This window comes from Colletotrichum jinshuiense, chromosome 10 (genome assembly GCF_051148585.1).
Source record: "Colletotrichum jinshuiense chromosome 10, complete sequence".
In the NCBI taxonomy this organism is placed as follows: Eukaryota; Fungi; Ascomycota; class Sordariomycetes; order Glomerellales; family Glomerellaceae; genus Colletotrichum; species Colletotrichum jinshuiense.
This window is the reverse complement of record NC_139303.1, coordinates 1,349,356-1,365,360: the sequence shown is the minus strand read 5'-3', so window position 1 is coordinate 1,365,360 and position 16,005 is coordinate 1,349,356. Positions and strand designations below refer to the sequence as shown.

The 16,005-nt window shown below is 53.5% G+C and overlaps 5 protein-coding genes across 5 annotated transcripts; 3 read left to right on the top strand and 2 right to left on the bottom strand.

The window, feature by feature from the left end:
* Positions 1–3,443: 3,443 nt before the first annotated feature.
* Positions 3,444–4,322, top strand: EsH8_X_000329 (Alpha/Beta hydrolase protein; the record flags this gene model as incomplete). Its single annotated transcript, XM_083274417.1, has 1 exon — positions 3,444–4,322. The coding sequence occupies one exon, from the start codon at positions 3,444–3,446 to the stop codon at positions 4,320–4,322; it is 879 nt and encodes a 292-aa protein (XP_083119809.1).
* A 166-nt stretch (positions 4,323–4,488) lies between these two features.
* EsH8_X_000328 (uncharacterized protein) lies at positions 4,489–7,318 on the bottom strand (the record flags this gene model as incomplete). Its single annotated transcript, XM_083274416.1, has 5 exons — positions 4,489–5,220; positions 5,269–5,535; positions 5,595–6,684; positions 6,898–6,914; positions 7,040–7,318. The coding sequence occupies 5 exons, from the start codon at positions 7,316–7,318 to the stop codon at positions 4,489–4,491; spliced, it is 2,385 nt and encodes a 794-aa protein (XP_083119808.1).
* A 1,106-nt stretch (positions 7,319–8,424) lies between these two features.
* On the top strand, positions 8,425–10,284 carry EsH8_X_000327 (apoptosis-antagonizing transcription factor; the record flags this gene model as incomplete). Its single annotated transcript, XM_083274415.1, has 3 exons — positions 8,425–8,473; positions 8,536–8,638; positions 8,703–10,284. 3 exons carry the CDS (start codon positions 8,425–8,427, stop codon positions 10,282–10,284), a joined length of 1,734 nt encoding a protein of 577 aa, XP_083119807.1.
* A 63-nt stretch (positions 10,285–10,347) lies between these two features.
* Positions 10,348–10,912, bottom strand: EsH8_X_000326 (uncharacterized protein; the record flags this gene model as incomplete). The annotated part of the gene is made up of 2 exons (XM_083274414.1): positions 10,348–10,352; positions 10,624–10,912. 2 exons carry the CDS (start codon positions 10,910–10,912, stop codon positions 10,348–10,350), a joined length of 294 nt encoding a protein of 97 aa, XP_083119806.1.
* A 2,429-nt stretch (positions 10,913–13,341) lies between these two features.
* Positions 13,342–14,784, top strand: EsH8_X_000325 (thiolase-like protein; the record flags this gene model as incomplete). The annotated part of the gene is made up of 3 exons (XM_083274413.1): positions 13,342–13,472; positions 13,530–14,164; positions 14,222–14,784. 3 exons carry the CDS (start codon positions 13,342–13,344, stop codon positions 14,782–14,784), a joined length of 1,329 nt encoding a protein of 442 aa, XP_083119805.1.
* Between the last annotated feature and the right edge of the window lie 1,221 nt (positions 14,785–16,005).

Here is a 16,005-nt window from a genome sequence, read left to right as displayed (position 1 = left end):
TCTTGACAAAATCTCAGAGTGTAAACGCAGTCATAAAAAAGGCGGTGGGCAATACTCCGTCTTTGGGCTGTACAGATCCAAAAAAATCTTTGAGTTAACATTATGCTGATGAAACATCAACTTGTCAGAAATACTCTGGCTGCTCGGGCAATCCTGGACAGCCAGCAACCCAGTTTCGAGGATTTGGTGCGTCATGTAGCTATGGCACTTTCATTTCCCAAGGCAACGACAGAAGAGCATCGGACATTCTGGCACGCTTGCGACTATCCACATACACTCAGTTTCCGTCGGTAGAATATTGAGTAAATGGTTGAGGTCATGGATGGAGCTGGCTTACAGCATCCTTGGTATCCCGGGTCACTCCCATCATTGTCACATTCCAGTAAACTAAAGATGACGTTCTTCAGGTGATGGATCTCTCTCAAGGACATATATATGATTACCCAGCTGTTTTGTCTCTTTCACTTCTTTCTCGAGAACATACACTGCGAGGCAGTGGAATTGGAAGTGTGAGGCGGTCACATTACTGGAGGCAGAATCCATCGATCAATCAAAGCCTACGTCAGTTTAGGTTATGATACCGAACAGGTTGCTTCATAGTTCTCGCACGCTCAGCTCAGAAGTTTCTGCTATAAAAGTAAATCCTTAGTACTAGCCATAGTTGTCTGGGACGGGCAGCGTGTGAATAACTACACGTGGTGTCGATCAACGAACAGCCGTTCAGCGACTTGAATATGACGTCAAGGCGCCTTGAAATCGGGACTCTCCCAGTTTCAGACTCGCGGTGATCTTTTCCGATCCTGCAAGATTTGAGAAAGGCGTCAATGCGCATATGTATTTTGAACTAAAGATGAACGGCTGGCTTTTACAGCCTTCAAGAGCTGGACGAAGACATTAGAGAGCATTAGTCAGGCCAACAGCCAAAATAGAGGTTTAGTCGAGGGTTGAAGCTGGCTTTTCTCAAAAAGAAATTTCACCTCACCGTACTAGGACTTTTTAGCAATCTTTGGGTCATAATTCAGATGTAGCTCATGTTCATGCTCTAGTTTTTCAATAAATTTATGATTCGTTTCAGTCATTATTCCTTCGTAGAGAGTTTGTGAGCCAGATTTGATTACTATGCAAACCCATTCCTCTCCCTGGAATCTTGCAGATAAACATCTTAAACTTCTGAGCATCCTTCTATTTCTCTGTGGGACTAGACTCGCTGTCACTGTTGGGATCATTACAGACTGTAACCATATACTTCCAGCCCTTGTCCTTCTCACTGTGAATGTCGTCGGCTTTGATGCGGATCTCAACCCTGCGGCATCTTTCAGGCTGAGAATGAGTCCATACGTTGTCGCATCGGCGGCAGATGTAATACACGACACCATGATACTTCACAGGCTTTAAATGACCATAGATTTTCTGGCGGATGGCACAGTCCCAACAACGAAGGTAGTGGTGGGTTTTTTTATACCGATAGTAATCGGTGTAGTATTTGGCCATGTCGTCTCCAAAACGTTCCCGGGGGAGAAAGCGATGGCATCCATAACAAACCCAAGGATCTCCGTTGCGCAGAACGCTGTAGCGTCGGGGCCGACTCATGTGATAACGGAGTCCTGCCCGCCATTCCATTAAGGTCATAGGGTTGAGGTACTTGTAGAAGTGGTGGTTTGTGCCTGCCATTCTCCGAATGTCGGGATAACTGAGGTAGGAGGCTATTTTGTAGTGAATTTTGAAGGGTAGGCTTTGAAAGGGACACCACAACATCATCGTCTTGGGGTTGAATCGCTCGTGTAGTTGGTGATTGGTGGCCGTCAATCTTAAAATGCTGACATAGTCGAGGTAGGAGGCTATTTCATAGTGAATCTCGAATGGAAGGCTCTGGAAAAGACAGCGCTGTTCTGCTTGCGCCGGTTGGCGTCTGGTCAAAAACCATCTCCATATCGTTTTCGAGGTCAAGATAGCTGATCGTTGTGAATAGTTGTGTTTTTCTACCATCGTTTAATCGTTTAAATCACCACGAAACTATGTCACGACCAAAGATCTCACACGCGTTGGAATAAAAGTCTCAACTCTTGCCAGGTTGGAAATGGAGGGTATATACCCCTGTCTCTAGGCAACAGTCAAAGCCTGCGCCTCGCATGGGGCGCCCCATATACGTGACTACCTTATGCCGCGCGATAGGCTTGGATTCAACGCACTCTACGATGTAACCAAGGCGTGCACTTAGGGAAAAGACAGTAAAATATCATTCGAATTCGCGATTGATGCTTGGACGACCTCGTTTCTAGAACTCAGGCCGGGGACTTCTATGGTTAAATCTCATCAGACGCGAAACTTGGCAAACCCAAATGATGCTGCTCTTTTTCTCGACAACCCTTGGCTCCCACTCTTATTATCTAGCCGGCACACCTTGCCAACTTTGAGTCACTTGTTTTCGCTTAATTCCTCCCCAGTGCCCACAGAGGAGAAGTCTCATTCGTGCCATATACCATACGCACGAAACAGAGATCGTATTCTTGAGACATTAGATACTTAATGAGAATGTCTCTCTGAGCATTTTTGTACAAGGAAGTTATGTTAATCAATGGCTCGTTCGCCTCATTAATTAAACTCAAGATCCGATGCCAACAATATCCCTCGAGCCTGCGCACCCAAACGCTGCTTGCTGAACCCATCTCCGCTCCACATCGGTGTCTCCCGCGCAGAGCGGGGCCGGCTAAAAGAAAGTCTCGGTCCTGCTCCGGAAAGATACCGTTTCCCCACAGAATTATGACCATCACGGTCTGGCCTCACCGTTTTCCTTTTTCTTCCCGTCGCCCTGATGTCAATCTCTCACAAACACGACTTGCAATGCAACGCCAATCCCTCCGGTACCGAGGCAGGCCCTAGTCGCGCGGGGTTGCAACCGAGGAGTCCTTTCGTTGCAGCCAACCCCCGTTGACTGCTACGAGGCAACAACCTTCTCTTTTCGGTTTGGGTTGTATTGCCACCAATCGTCGTTGCCGCAACGCCCAAGAAGACATCTCCAACTACCGATTGCTGTTGCCGAAACTTTTTGAGCTCTTGGATGTTCAAGGACTCGAAAGTACAATCTCCGCCCCAGCAAATCGCAACGTTTTCCATATATAGCTAACAATTCTTGTCCGTGGTCTCTACGGCTGAAAGCCACTTCCCTCCGCTTTTTGTGTTGCATACAACAAATTGCACTTGGTGAGAAATGACGATGCGCGGCCTAAGGGATGTTTGGATGCGCTTTGATCTTGTAATGAACCGAGGCCTGCCATTTATCCTAACCAACGTAGGAGTTGAGCTTCTTCCAGGTGGTTGAGCTGGTTCTTGGACACACTTCTTCGTGTATAAAAGTAAGGTCACGGCCAGAGAATTTATTTGATCCTCCAGCATTCTTCATTCCCACCCGAGACAGATTTACCTATCAAGAGACCAAGATCAAAATGCATTTCATCAACATCCTCCTTGCCGTCGTCCCCTGCCTCCAGCCAGCCCGCGCGGCTCTCCAACGAGTCATAAACTTCGGTTCCAACCCAACGGGTTTGACGATGTACATCTCGGTCCCGCCAACTCTCTCTCCCTCGCCAGCCATCATCCTCGCCCTCCATGGCTGTGGCGGCTCCGGCTTGGCCTACTCCCGGCAGGCAGAATACATCCCTCTCTCCGACCAAAAGGGCACCTTCATCGTCATCTACCCATCTTCTTCCAGGGACTTCAACTGTTGGGACGTCGCATCCACCCAAAGCCTCACACGCGAAGGCGGCGGCGACTCCACGGGCCTCGCTAACATGATCCGTTACACCATTGACCACTACAAAGCCGACCAGTCCCGCGTCTTTGTGACTGGTAGCTCTTCGGGCTGCATGATGACCAACGTCCTCTCGGCCACGTATCCAGACCTTTTTGCCGCAAGTTCGTGCTACTCGGGCGTCGCAGCTGGGTGCTTGGCAGGCTCGCCCGGCTCGAGCCCCATCAGTGCCGATCCAAAGTGCGCCAACGGGCAGATTGTTAAGACGGGCGAACAGTGGGCAGCGCAGGTACGCGCCATGTACCCCGGGTACAACGGAAGTTACCCACGCATTCAGACGTTCCACGGCACGGCAGACTCACTGGTGAAGTATCCCAACTTGGCCGAGCAACTGAAGGAGTGGTCTACGATTCACGGCGTGAGCTTTACCAAAAACAATACGAACACTCCTCTAAGCGGATACACGGAGGTGGTCTATGGTGACGGCACTAAGCTTGTGGGCTACTCTGCACTGGGAGTTGGCCATACTGTACCGGTTCAGGAGGAACAAGACTTGAAGTGGTTCGGGTTGTAAAAAGGCTAAGATAGTGAAGTGATGATATACATTAAATTCATGCTTTTATAATGCAACGTGTACATCGTGAACGTTGTTGTCGAAGTCGGCGCTTTATTTTTGCTGAGCACAAGGCAGATGCTACTTACGCATGAACAGAACTAGAAACAAGTCATTGTGGTGAGGGTTAGAACATCTCCCTAAAATGGAAGAATACGTTGTCGACATATGGGTTCGACATCCCATCCGTGGTTGGGGGTAGGCCAGCACCGGGCGTCCCGCCAAAGCCATCATCCCCCGCAGATATTGAGCCGTTGAGTCCCAAATAGCCCTCGAAGATTCGACTCATTTCGTTTTGAATGCGGACTCCATTATTTGGTGAATGTCCGGTGTCCATGTTGGAGGTTTGCTGCTGTGGAGGCATCGTAGGCGTCGTGGCCGATACAGAAGAGCGCCCGAAAGGAGCGATTGCAGCTGGGCTGGTCGACATGCGCCCAGTTGCCAGACCGGCCATAGTCATGGCCGCAGAGCTGTGTGCATCTTCGTCCGGCTGATTACGAAGACCGATGCTTGGTGCAACTTCTTTGAGCGAACTAATTGTGCGCCACAAACGCTTTGATACCCAACTCTTGGCTGAAAGGTTCTTGACAAGCTCCAGGGCCATGTAGAACTCCTCTCGGCACGTGGAGCTGAACCTGACTGGAGCATGGACAGACGCCAGGAAGAGAACAGATATCGCCGAGGTGAGAAACTGGTGGTAGAACACCTGGAGCTTGCGATACAGATTTGTTGTGTTGTTGAGGTGACTAAGATACCGGATTGTATCTTTGGCCAGATCAACAGCACGCTTAGCCTGGGCAAAGTGGCTCATGATGCTTGTAGCGCTGTGGAGAATCGGTGTGTACAGCCAAATACGGATCTGATGCTGAGTTAGTGTTGGCCCGGTGGACATTTGCAAAAGACAAACCTGGTTGAAACGGAGATATGTCCAGATACGCAGTCGTTGCAGATTATATGATGGCGTCGAGGTCATTTGTTTCTCTTTGTCCCAGTTGCGGAGTTTGACCTCTTCTGGTACATTTTCATACCACTGCAGAATCTCCTGGTCTAGCTGCTCCATGTCTTCATATCGAAGTTCGCGAGCCAGCACAGGGCCGAAATGTGCAACCTGGCGCCAGACCTTCGCACCTAACCTTGAGTAGGTGATCATAGCAACGAGATATGGATGCTCTTCCTGGGTAGTTGTGAGCAAGACTACATCACTACGAGGCCACATAAAGGGAAGCTGCTTACGGGCAAGGGCAGCTCTGGGTCGATCTCCTCATCTGGGACCGCATACGGCAGGCCTGTGTTGAATGCCCATCTTCTATCCAGAACGTATGCCGACCAGAAACTGTTCAGGACATTCTTCCTGTCTTCTTCGTTTTGGATCTGCATGATACCAGTCGTCCGGTGAATGCCCATTTCTAGACATAACCTAGCAACTTGGCCTATGACCCGCCACGCTAGGATCTCCTCATTGGCCAAGAATCTGTAGCCAGCGAGAAGAGCTAGAGCCGGAAGACTTGTGTAGTCGACTGATTCCACCATAAGTTTGCGGTTGAGAACGGCGTCCATGCTATCAATGAGCTTGCATGCCTTCTCGCTGTACCCATGTTCTTCCACGACGAGAGCACAGCTCATTACGATCTTCAACTGGAGGGTCTTTTCATCATTCAGACTCGGTGTGAGTCCCTGCTTCCTAGCTGACTCCATGAAAGCCGTCAAGTGACGGACATGCTCGATGACGGACTGCATCTTCATGACAGGGTACATGATGCCGACCTCTTCTTCATGCAGACGACATAAGCGGATCATCTCCTCCTTGCTAATATCCCACAAGGGGTCAGCTGGAGGTTCCCGAGAAGCCATTCGGAAAGGACTTTCGTCGGGCAGGGCCATGGGTGTGCCCAAATCCTCGCTGTCATCTATGCCCTTGTAGCCCATGTTGTGAATGGTTGTGTTTGCGACGTCTAGACTGAAGGCCATGCTTGTGGGTCCGCGGAAGGATGCCTGTTTGGCTTGGGTCAACTCAGGCCGTTGGAGAGAAGACAGGGAGCTCGCCGGGGAGGCCTGAACTGTGCTCGATGGGAAGGGCATTACTTTGTCCTGGATGGGCGCAAGGCGAAGGGCATCGGACCGGAGAGCATTCATACTTTGGTAGAGGGTATCAACCTGCTCTTGCAAGCGCTCCATCTGGTTCGTCATCATCTTGTACTCGTCCGAGTCCTTGAAGTTGTTGGAGCAGCAGTTGGGGGCGTAAAGGCACGCCAGATTGAGGTTGCCGCATCGCTGACAGGGAGTCTCGCCATTGCACTTGATTTTGCGTCTTTTGCACTCGTTGCTACGGGAGAAGGAGAAATGGGTTAGTGAGCCTGTTCTGGTAGGGTCGAGTCGTAGTCTATGGAGGGCAATGATTCGAGTATGCTATTGGGTCGATGGCAAGACGCAGCGCAGCAAGGCAGTGTCGCAACGGCATTGGGCCGGCCGCATGCGCGCAGGAGAGTCTACGCCCTCGCTGTAGGGAAGAACACACCGGGGACGGAGATGATCTTACCAGGCAATGGATATGTACTGGCACAAGCGCTATCAGCTTCCTGGAGTTCCACAGGTTCGGGCAGGGCACAACACAGGATGGGATTGGAGGTCACAGGCGTGTAGGGATAGGTACAGGTGCAGATGATGGAAAGACAACGCACCCTATTCCTCTTGCTTCTCTGCTGCTTGGCAGCATTGCTCTCATCCTCAGACTTCCTCTTGGAGCCAGACACGGAGCTTGAACCAGGCGTCCCGACACCATGAGCGCCTCTGGAAGCCCCTGCTTGGTGTGCGGAATTGTCTCCGGGGGTCGCGGAAAGGGGGGAATGGACAGAGTGATTGTGTGGAGAATAAGCAACGGCAGCGTGGTCAGGCGGCAAAGGGACGGCTGCTTGGGTCAAATAGCGCAGGTCGCTGACCTGCGTCTCAATCTGCTCCATTGCATAACGAGGCTCCGTGACTTTTGGTTTCCTGCTCTGTTCGTAAGCGAGAGTCGAGTGATGGGGAGCAGGCGAGTAATGGTGATTTTGCCCCCTGCCTGCCCCAGGCCAGGTACTTGTCCCTTAGCCTCACTTGTTTAGGACGGGGCTTTCCCGCGCCGCCCGTCTGTCAGTGCTTCACGTGACCGCTTGGTAATCCGGCTGTCAATCGGCCCCGCCAAGTCGGCATCATTCTCGCCCAGATCCCCACCGGGAATTGGTGCAATCGATGAGTGACTAGTTTTTGGCCATGCAATTGTCAATTGAGGCTATTCCGGCTTGCCCCAGGCGACGGCACAACCACTACTCACGCCATCCGTAGATACTGGACCCAGGAATTACAGTCATTCGCCATATAACGATGGCACCAGATCACCCTGTGCGCATTGAGATTGCTAGTGGCGAGAGCCCATAATAATTGGACTCCCTTCTGACACTAACAGCGGCATCGAATCGTGTCGTTCATTCCAGGTAGTCACAGATTGGATTGGCCCCGATCCTCACCCACAGCACTCTCTCTAGACTCAAGTATATGACAGGGTTATTTGCTACGCTATGAGAGGTCGAGCAGTTCACTTCGAACAAAGCATGGCGATGGTGCAGAAGGCTGTTGGACGATGATAGCCAAATAGACGACAGCTTAATCCGACTCTGCATGATTCTGCTAGATGGAACGAAAACCGTCCAAATGAGCGACAAATGCTCGCCAAAATGTGAAAAGCAGCTCAATTACATTGGGGGTCTCATGGGCTTGAAATTTTGCGAACAAACATTCCATACACACTCCGTAGTCTCGTTGATATGCACTGCTGCTGCAGGGGTGAGTGCACACGGCTCAATTCCCCAGGTCATTCAAGTGTACGGGTGCACAGTACAGACCTCTGACACACCACCCAGTGCAGGATCGTCGTTCCCCCGGAGAACTGTGTCGGGCTTATGTAATGGCTTGCGTTGGTGGGGTCCTTTGATTTTGCCGCGCTTCACCGTCAAAAAGTTTCTTGAAGCCCAGAAATTTCGCCTAGCGGACTCCCCTACCAATCGCCATACAAACCGCGCCGGACAACACAATGGCAGGCCGTAGAAGAGCTCCCGAATGGGAGGAAAAGGCGCCCAAGGGTATGTGATGCGCTTTCATGCGCGGCTGCGTTTCTGCAACATTGACTTACATTTTCTTCTAGATCTTGACCCCGAGGCCGAACCTGCTGGGGAGAGCGAGAGCGAAAGCGGAAGTGAAGAGAGCGCAGATGAGAATGCGGGCACCGAGCACTATGTCACTGTTGGGTACAGCTCATTTTGATTACTTACACGTCTGGAGCGTATGCTTACCGTTTTTTTTTTTTTACAGCAAGAGCAAGCTCCGTGAAAAGGAGGGCGTCTCTCTCGGCCCGCAGTACCGCGGCGCCCGCGTCAGCCGAGATGCGCTGAATGAGTCGAGCGACGAAGACAACAGCGACGTATTTGAGGACGCGAAGGAGGATATCGGTTCAAGCGGCGAAGAGTTTGATGACCCCGAGACCGCGGACCTGGCCGCCGACGAAGCGAGGGCCGGCGACGAAGACTTGGAGATCTCAAGCGACGACGCCCTCGGCGAGAGCGACGAGGAGAAGCTCGAAGGCTTTGTGTTTCGCGGCAGCTCACAGCCGAAGGACAAGAAGGGGAAGCGCAGCAAGCGGCCTACCGCTTCTGATTTCATCTCTGATGAGGAAGAGGAGGATGACGAGGACGATGTCGACGAGCTGGACGATTCAGAAGGCAGCGAAGATGACCTGATGGATGGTCTTGAGGATTCAGAAGACGAAGACGACGAGGATGAGGAGGACGATGAGGAGCTAGGCTCCGACGACGAGTCGGCCGGAGACTCGGAGGAAGACTCGGACGACGATGACGATGACGACGACGACGACGACGAAAAGCCCCGCCGCAAGTCCTCCAACAAGGCCGACCCCAGAGCCGAGCAACGGAGGCTCATGAGCGAGGGCCAGAAAGCTCTGGCCGCGACAATCTCCGCCGCGGCGCAGCAGGACGCGCAAAAGGGCCTCGCCGTCCGCGAACAGCGCAAGACCTTTGACGGCCTCCTCAACATCCGCATCAGGCTGCAGAAGGCGCTCGTCGCTACCAACTCCTTCTCCACTGTGGAGTCTGAGGAGGACCAGGGCTCGGAGCCTTACGAGGCGGCCGAGGAGGCGGCGCTGAAGCTGCTCAACACCCTCGACAGCTTCCGCGCCAGCCTTCTCCCCGCGGAACTCGCGCGGGCGGGCGGCAAGCGGAAGAGGGCCGAGGTGGATGCCTCGACCTCAGACGAAGCCATCTGGGAGGGGATCCAGGAGGCCGAGCAGCGCGCGGCCAAGTACCGCAAGAAGGTGCTCGAGACGTGGTCCGGCAAGACGCGCAGCGCGACGGTGGAAGTGAAGTCTCGCAACCTCATCTCCAACCAGCAGTCCGTCGTTGCCAGCATCGAGGACCAGCTCCTCAACGCCGAACGCCTCATCAAGCGCACGCGCACGCCGCGCTCCTGTGCGCCCGCGCAGGTCGCACGCAAGATGAACGAGGACGCCGAGATTTATGACGACGCCGACTTTTATCAGCTCCTCCTCAAGGAGCTCGTCGAGCAGCGCACATCCGACTCCGGCGGCGCGTCTGCGCAGCCGACCGTCCGGTGGGCGGCGATGAAGGAGGCCAAGACGAAGAAGCACGTTGACAGGAGGGCGAGCAAGGGCCGCAAGATGCGGTTCAACATCCACGAGAAGCTGCAGAACTTCATGGCACCTGAGGACCGCAAGACGTGGGAGCTGGACGCCGTCGACCGTCTGTTTGGCACTCTGTTCGGGCAGAAGATGGAGCTTACCGAGCAGGCTTCTGATGCCGAGATGGAGGACGACGACGAGGTCGACGCCGAGGAGGAGGGTCTCCGACTGTTCCGGAACTAGAGAGGGATGGGGAAGGTGTTGATATAAATCAAAAGTTTGTACATTCATGAAGATATCCCAATGTTAGACTGGGGGGGTTAGAGGTGACCGTTGAAAACTTGCGGTTGTCCAACTTGCATCACATATCATAACTCCAAACCCATAGATCGGTACTGTGTTTTTGCTTGAGGAAACTTTTTCTTTTTGCTCCCTCCTTTTTCTCCTTTTTCTCCTTTTTCTATCCTACAACAGCAGTACCTACAAGCAGCACGAACAATCCTAAATGCACCCCCAGATGGACGCCAGGCCCCCCAAGGGTCTTCGCGATCTTCGCGGTCTTGTCGTCACCCTTCGCCTTACCATCCACCTCGGGTCGCGTGAGCCGCACGTAGGCGCGATGGCACGGCCAAACGTGCCAAAACGCCAACGACGCCGCCACGAGCCTGCTGGTCTCGTCGAAGACGGGGCGCGCTGCGAAGATTAGACATATCAGGTTCGTGCTCATGAGCAGGCCGCCCAGGGACTGCAGCACCAGCTGGGCTGCGACGGACGGATTCGGTAGCTGAGTGTCGGGCTTGAGGATGAAAGACCCGGCCGCCGCCGTCTCGATGGCGGCGTGGAGGAGGAACGGCAGCTTGGCGGGTTGCATTTTGGGAGGGTGCACAGGTCGATGCTCTGCTATTGGAAGCGAGGGAGCTGATGGTTCAGTGCAATGTTCGCATGCAGTGATATCCTAGACGCACAGGGCCCGCTAGATATGATGTGTGTTCTCGCACAGACTATAGACTTCGGTGGTTGTTGCTTTCTCTGAGTGCCCTCCGGATAGCAAGTCGGTGAATGGCCGACGGCGCGGCGAGACTCAAAGTCGGACGTGGAGCGACTCAATTGTCCGAGCGGGGAGATGCAAATTGCAAGACATGCGGCTACCCCCGACTATATATGCTCCAGGTTGAATACAGTTTGCCAATAGTTACTACCGGCGGTAGCTCCGGGGAGGCTTCAGTCCGAATTGACGCGCCGGCTGGCTCTATGACCGTAGTTTGGAAGAGGCCATGGGAGAGGGGGCGAGGGTGTCCAGGAAATCACTACGTGTGCATGTAGGATTCAAGTGCCAGGCACAAAGGTCAAAAGATTCCCTGTCAATGGACCTGGTCAACTCCAATGGGGTGCATTTGACTGGCTCTCGGCCGCGGAAACCGGAGACCCCCCTAGGCGGATTACGCATCAATTACCGTGAACTCTAGCATGCTGTTCTCCTTCTGGGGAGGCTCAAAGTTGGGGATTGGGTTGCGTCTGGCTCCCGTCAGGAAGCTCTCTCCACTTGGCACACTGGACACACTGGACATACGAGTTAAGAGCTAACGATAATCCATGATTCATGACGCATGTGTGCCCACAAGAAACTTCGAATTGAGCGAAGGCCCTTGCTCCTGTATGTAGCGTACATTTTTATGGTTGAATTTTTATTTCATTTTTTATTTTTGTATGTAGTAACCTATCCACATCTTTTGGGCGTTGCCCAGTTCACCTGATGTTGCATTTGATTAGAACGGAAGAGATGACGGCGTCCTCATGAGACCAGGTCCATGTCAGATCAATCACTCAATCGCAAATAAACAAAAAATGACCTGCAGAAAATGTGACTTTCGGATGAGACAAACCGTGCTATCTCATCACATGAGATGGGGGCGGGGGGGAGATGAAAAAGCCCACTTGCCTTGCCTGGCTGCCTCCAGGGCATCAGAACAGGAGGGCATGGCAGACCGTTATGACACCAACCAAAAAAAATCATAAACCCGCGTCTTTGGTTCCTGGCAGCACAAAGCCGATCCAATCTGGTGTCCTCCCCCCCTCTTGTGCCAGGATCACTTCACACCCTCTCGCAATTAAGAGCTGGCGTCTACCGCATCATCAGCAGCCGCGGTGTAACCCGGCGCAGCTTACCTGGACAAGTTTCCAACCCCCCAAGCTGCTCTTGCGCTCTCAAGGGGTTCGCGGCACGATAAGGGCTCCCAGGCGTACCAGGTTCCTCTGACAGGGAACTCCACTTGCGTAAAGGTTGGATTCAGACATTGTTTCAGTCCCCGGGGGCCCTCTTTTCTTCTTCTTCTTCTCTTCTCCTCCCGTCTTCGTTGGGCCCATCGGAGGCCAGCCGCCTGGTCACAGAGTGCGCGGAAAGTGGTATGTAAACCGTTGCAGCTCAATTCCAAGGCGAGGCAGAGTCCCGAGTCGATGCGAGGTGCGCAAGGGGAGTCAGTCGCGGGGGAACCATGCGAAACGAACCGGTGCAACAACACCTCCGTCGCTAATGACCACTCGCCACGAGGAAATACGCGTTTGCATGGATTCCCAACCCCCGGCAAGGGCAAGCCTCATGCTCCAATGTGGCCTGGCAACCTGGCAGTCCAGACACACACGCGCGCACACACACTCAAGCACATGCCTCTAGCATCCATCTTTCGTCCAGTTCAGAGTGCTACAGCAAGGTAAGGTAGCTGTCCTTGGCCACGGTTACTCCGAGCCCGTTTGGGCTCGGCGTTTTTGTTGAGGTGGAAGGAGAGGAGACGACACTAGAGGAGGGCGACACTTGCGTCCTTACATATTTTACCTCGCCTTATCCCGTCCACCCATGCCATACCGTCGTCACTATTATGTTTCTCTCATGCATAAGGCTTGCCCGTTTCTCTCTCGACCTCATCGACTGACCGACTTTTTGCTTCTGCTCCCTCATTGATGCAAAAAACCGGCCTTCTGCTGGCTGCCTGTCCATCGTTTTCTCGTTCCGACACCCCAACCTTTGAGACCCCTTTGCGCGTGTGTTACTCGGGCATTTGGTGTGCCATTTCCGCAGTGATATCATCACTTTAGGACCGCATTTCTTCCCCTCGCGCCGCCATTACAATTCGCCGCGAGCTTTTCCTACCTTTCAGACCCTTTCTAGAGCTTCTGTGCAGCTTAAACAAGCTCTTCCTTCTATTATTTCTTCCCATTGGACGTCTTATTCGAGGTAGTCATCCAAGCGCCACATACCCAAAGGTAGACCAAGAGCTACCCCTCCCCCGCATCTCGCTATCCGCAATGGCAGCTCCCAACACATTTGGGGAGCTTGGCCTGTCCATCATCGGCGTTGGCAGCCAGTATCCCCCGTACTCTTTGAAGACAGATTCAATAGATTACCTGAGCAAAAAGTTTTATCCGGATTCCCCCTCGTAAGTGTTGCATCTGCACAAAATCTTGTTACTGTCGCTGACGGAGAGACATGGCAGCATGAAAAAGGTTCTCTCCATCAACCGATTCACCGGCATCGATTACCGTTCGTCTATTGGCACGCATGAGCACCCTGTCGTCAACAACAAAGATGCACCTTCGATCGCCGAGCTGCACAAAGTCTTCATGAGCGATGGTGTGCCGTTGGCCGTGGAAGCATCCCGGAAGGCGATTAATGAGGCTCGCATCGACCTCAGTGAGATCACACACGTGGTGTCGACGACTTGTACCGACAGCGCCAACCCTGGTTTCGACCAATACGTCGTCAAGGAGCTAGGGATCACACACCAAGTCGAAAAGGTTTTGCTGCACGGAGTTGGTTGCAGCGGAGGTTTGGCGACACTGAGGACGGCAGCGAACCTAGCATTGGGCCACAAAGCTCGGGGCAAGCCGGCGAGGATTCTTTGCGTCGCCCTCGAAGTCAGCACGACCATGGTGCGCAGTGAACTCAACAGCATCGATGAGCTTCAAGAGACGAGGATTGGTGTCGCCCTCTTCTCGGATTGTGCCAGTGCAGTGGTGCTCAGCAATGGCATCGGCGAACCGACAGAACCTGTGTACGATCTGCTTGGCTGGGAGCACAAAATCATCCCAGATACAGACCAGGATCTGGGCTTTGACGTCGATCCCGTTGGTAAGTTCACATCGTCCGCCATATCAGAACCGGGCTTTCTAACATGAACAAATGCAGGTTGGAAGGTTATTCTCTCGGCACGAGTACCGAAGCTTGCCTCGGCGGCGATTCCGTCAACCTTTGCAGAAATGATGGCATCAGTCCCTTCGTTGCCGCCGTCATACAAGAAAGCCGAGGATTTCGACTGGGCAATGCATCCCGGAGGGGCAACGATTCTCACAGGGGCCGAGAAGACAATGGGCATTACGTCTTACCACATGCGGGCGAGCTATGACACATATATCAACCACGGAAACTCGAGCTCGGCAACAATATTCAGCGTCATGGACCGGCTGCGGTCAAAGGACATGGATGCTGTTGCGCCGGACGGCCGGGCACGCGACTACGTGGTGGGGTGCGCGTTCGGGCCGGGGATATCGGTGGAGATGTGCATGCTGAAGCGGAACATGGGGGCTCGAGGCGTCACAGGCCTGCAGACGCCGCCAGAGACGGAGAGCGAAGGTAGCACGAGCGAAGCTGGGGATGAGGGCGGGGCGCAGCCCGAGGAGCGGGCGTCTTCGGGACGGGAAGCAGACCAGACGTTTGTTGCGGAGGCACTTGAGGGCCTGGAGCTGGACTAAGAGGGGTGGTGACAAGGCGGGGAGAATGGGGTCGGGTGGAAGCGTGTTGGAGCGGGAGACAGTATATAACGAAGAGGAGGACGTACGGATACATACCCATGCCGCGATGGCGCTAATGAAGATATGATACGCTGCTACGGATGTTTGAGGTGTCGGCCGGTCTTGTCCGTCGAACATGATGGTGACAATGAATACTTGCCAGAAAACAGCCACGGGACTGGCCAGATACATTGAAGACATTTTAAGCATCAACGCCATTGGCTGACGGGCACCGAGATGCCGCAAGGCCATATGCAGGCTCGTGGTTTGAACCCGAGATTGAGGTCGTGTTGGCGTTGGGAGGTGGAAAGGCAAATTCTTGAAAGTGGAGAGGGACGATATCAGAGCCACGAGATGAGCCGAGATGTGTGGAATTTCTCCGGCAATGAAGGAGGGCATCGCGGGATGGGAAATGTTAGACCGAGGAAGTAATGGTAGTGAGCTGCCCTCTTGGAATCGTGGGCTTCGGTTTTCGGCGGACGAAGGGTCGAAGGTGGCCCACGATCCCGCATCTTCCCGGGCTTCGGCAATGGCCTAGGCCCAAGGCTGGGGTGGTAAGGCGCGGGATGGGAAGGATGAGTTCATGGCCGGGCAGGGCATCGTCATGGAGCGGCGCGATTGGTCTAGCTTTTCCGGGGCCCGGGTGCATGAGGTAAGGAAATTGGCGAGGTGAGATCCGGGTTGTGCATTTGGGTGCCCCAGTTAGTGACGGATATTTGTTCTTGCGAGGCAACCTTCGGAGTGAATGCCGTCCCATCCCCATGGCGTGCAACTTTGTTTTGGGCATGTGTAGATGGGAAGCCCACACCGAGCAGTTCTCGGTGAACAAGACAGCTCACCTGGCAGTAGCCCTAGTGTAGATGCTGAGGCGGTCGAGTCATTGGATATCCACGGGGCGAACAATAAATATCGCGGCGAGACCATAATAAGGCCGAAATATCTGGAGAGGGAAAAGTCAAATACCATGACAGTCAGCAGGCTGGCTGCGGTGTCGGTGGGCAGCAACACCACGCACCACGTACTTTGCAAAAGAAGCACGGGCCAATGCCTGATGCAGCGGGCTGGGCCCCGCCATTCAATGGCGCCTCACCCAGAAAAAGCACAGGAAGCCGCCAAAGCACAGGGCAGCGAGCGATTGGGATCCCTGCAACAAGTGGTGCAGCTACATTTTTTTGACGTCAA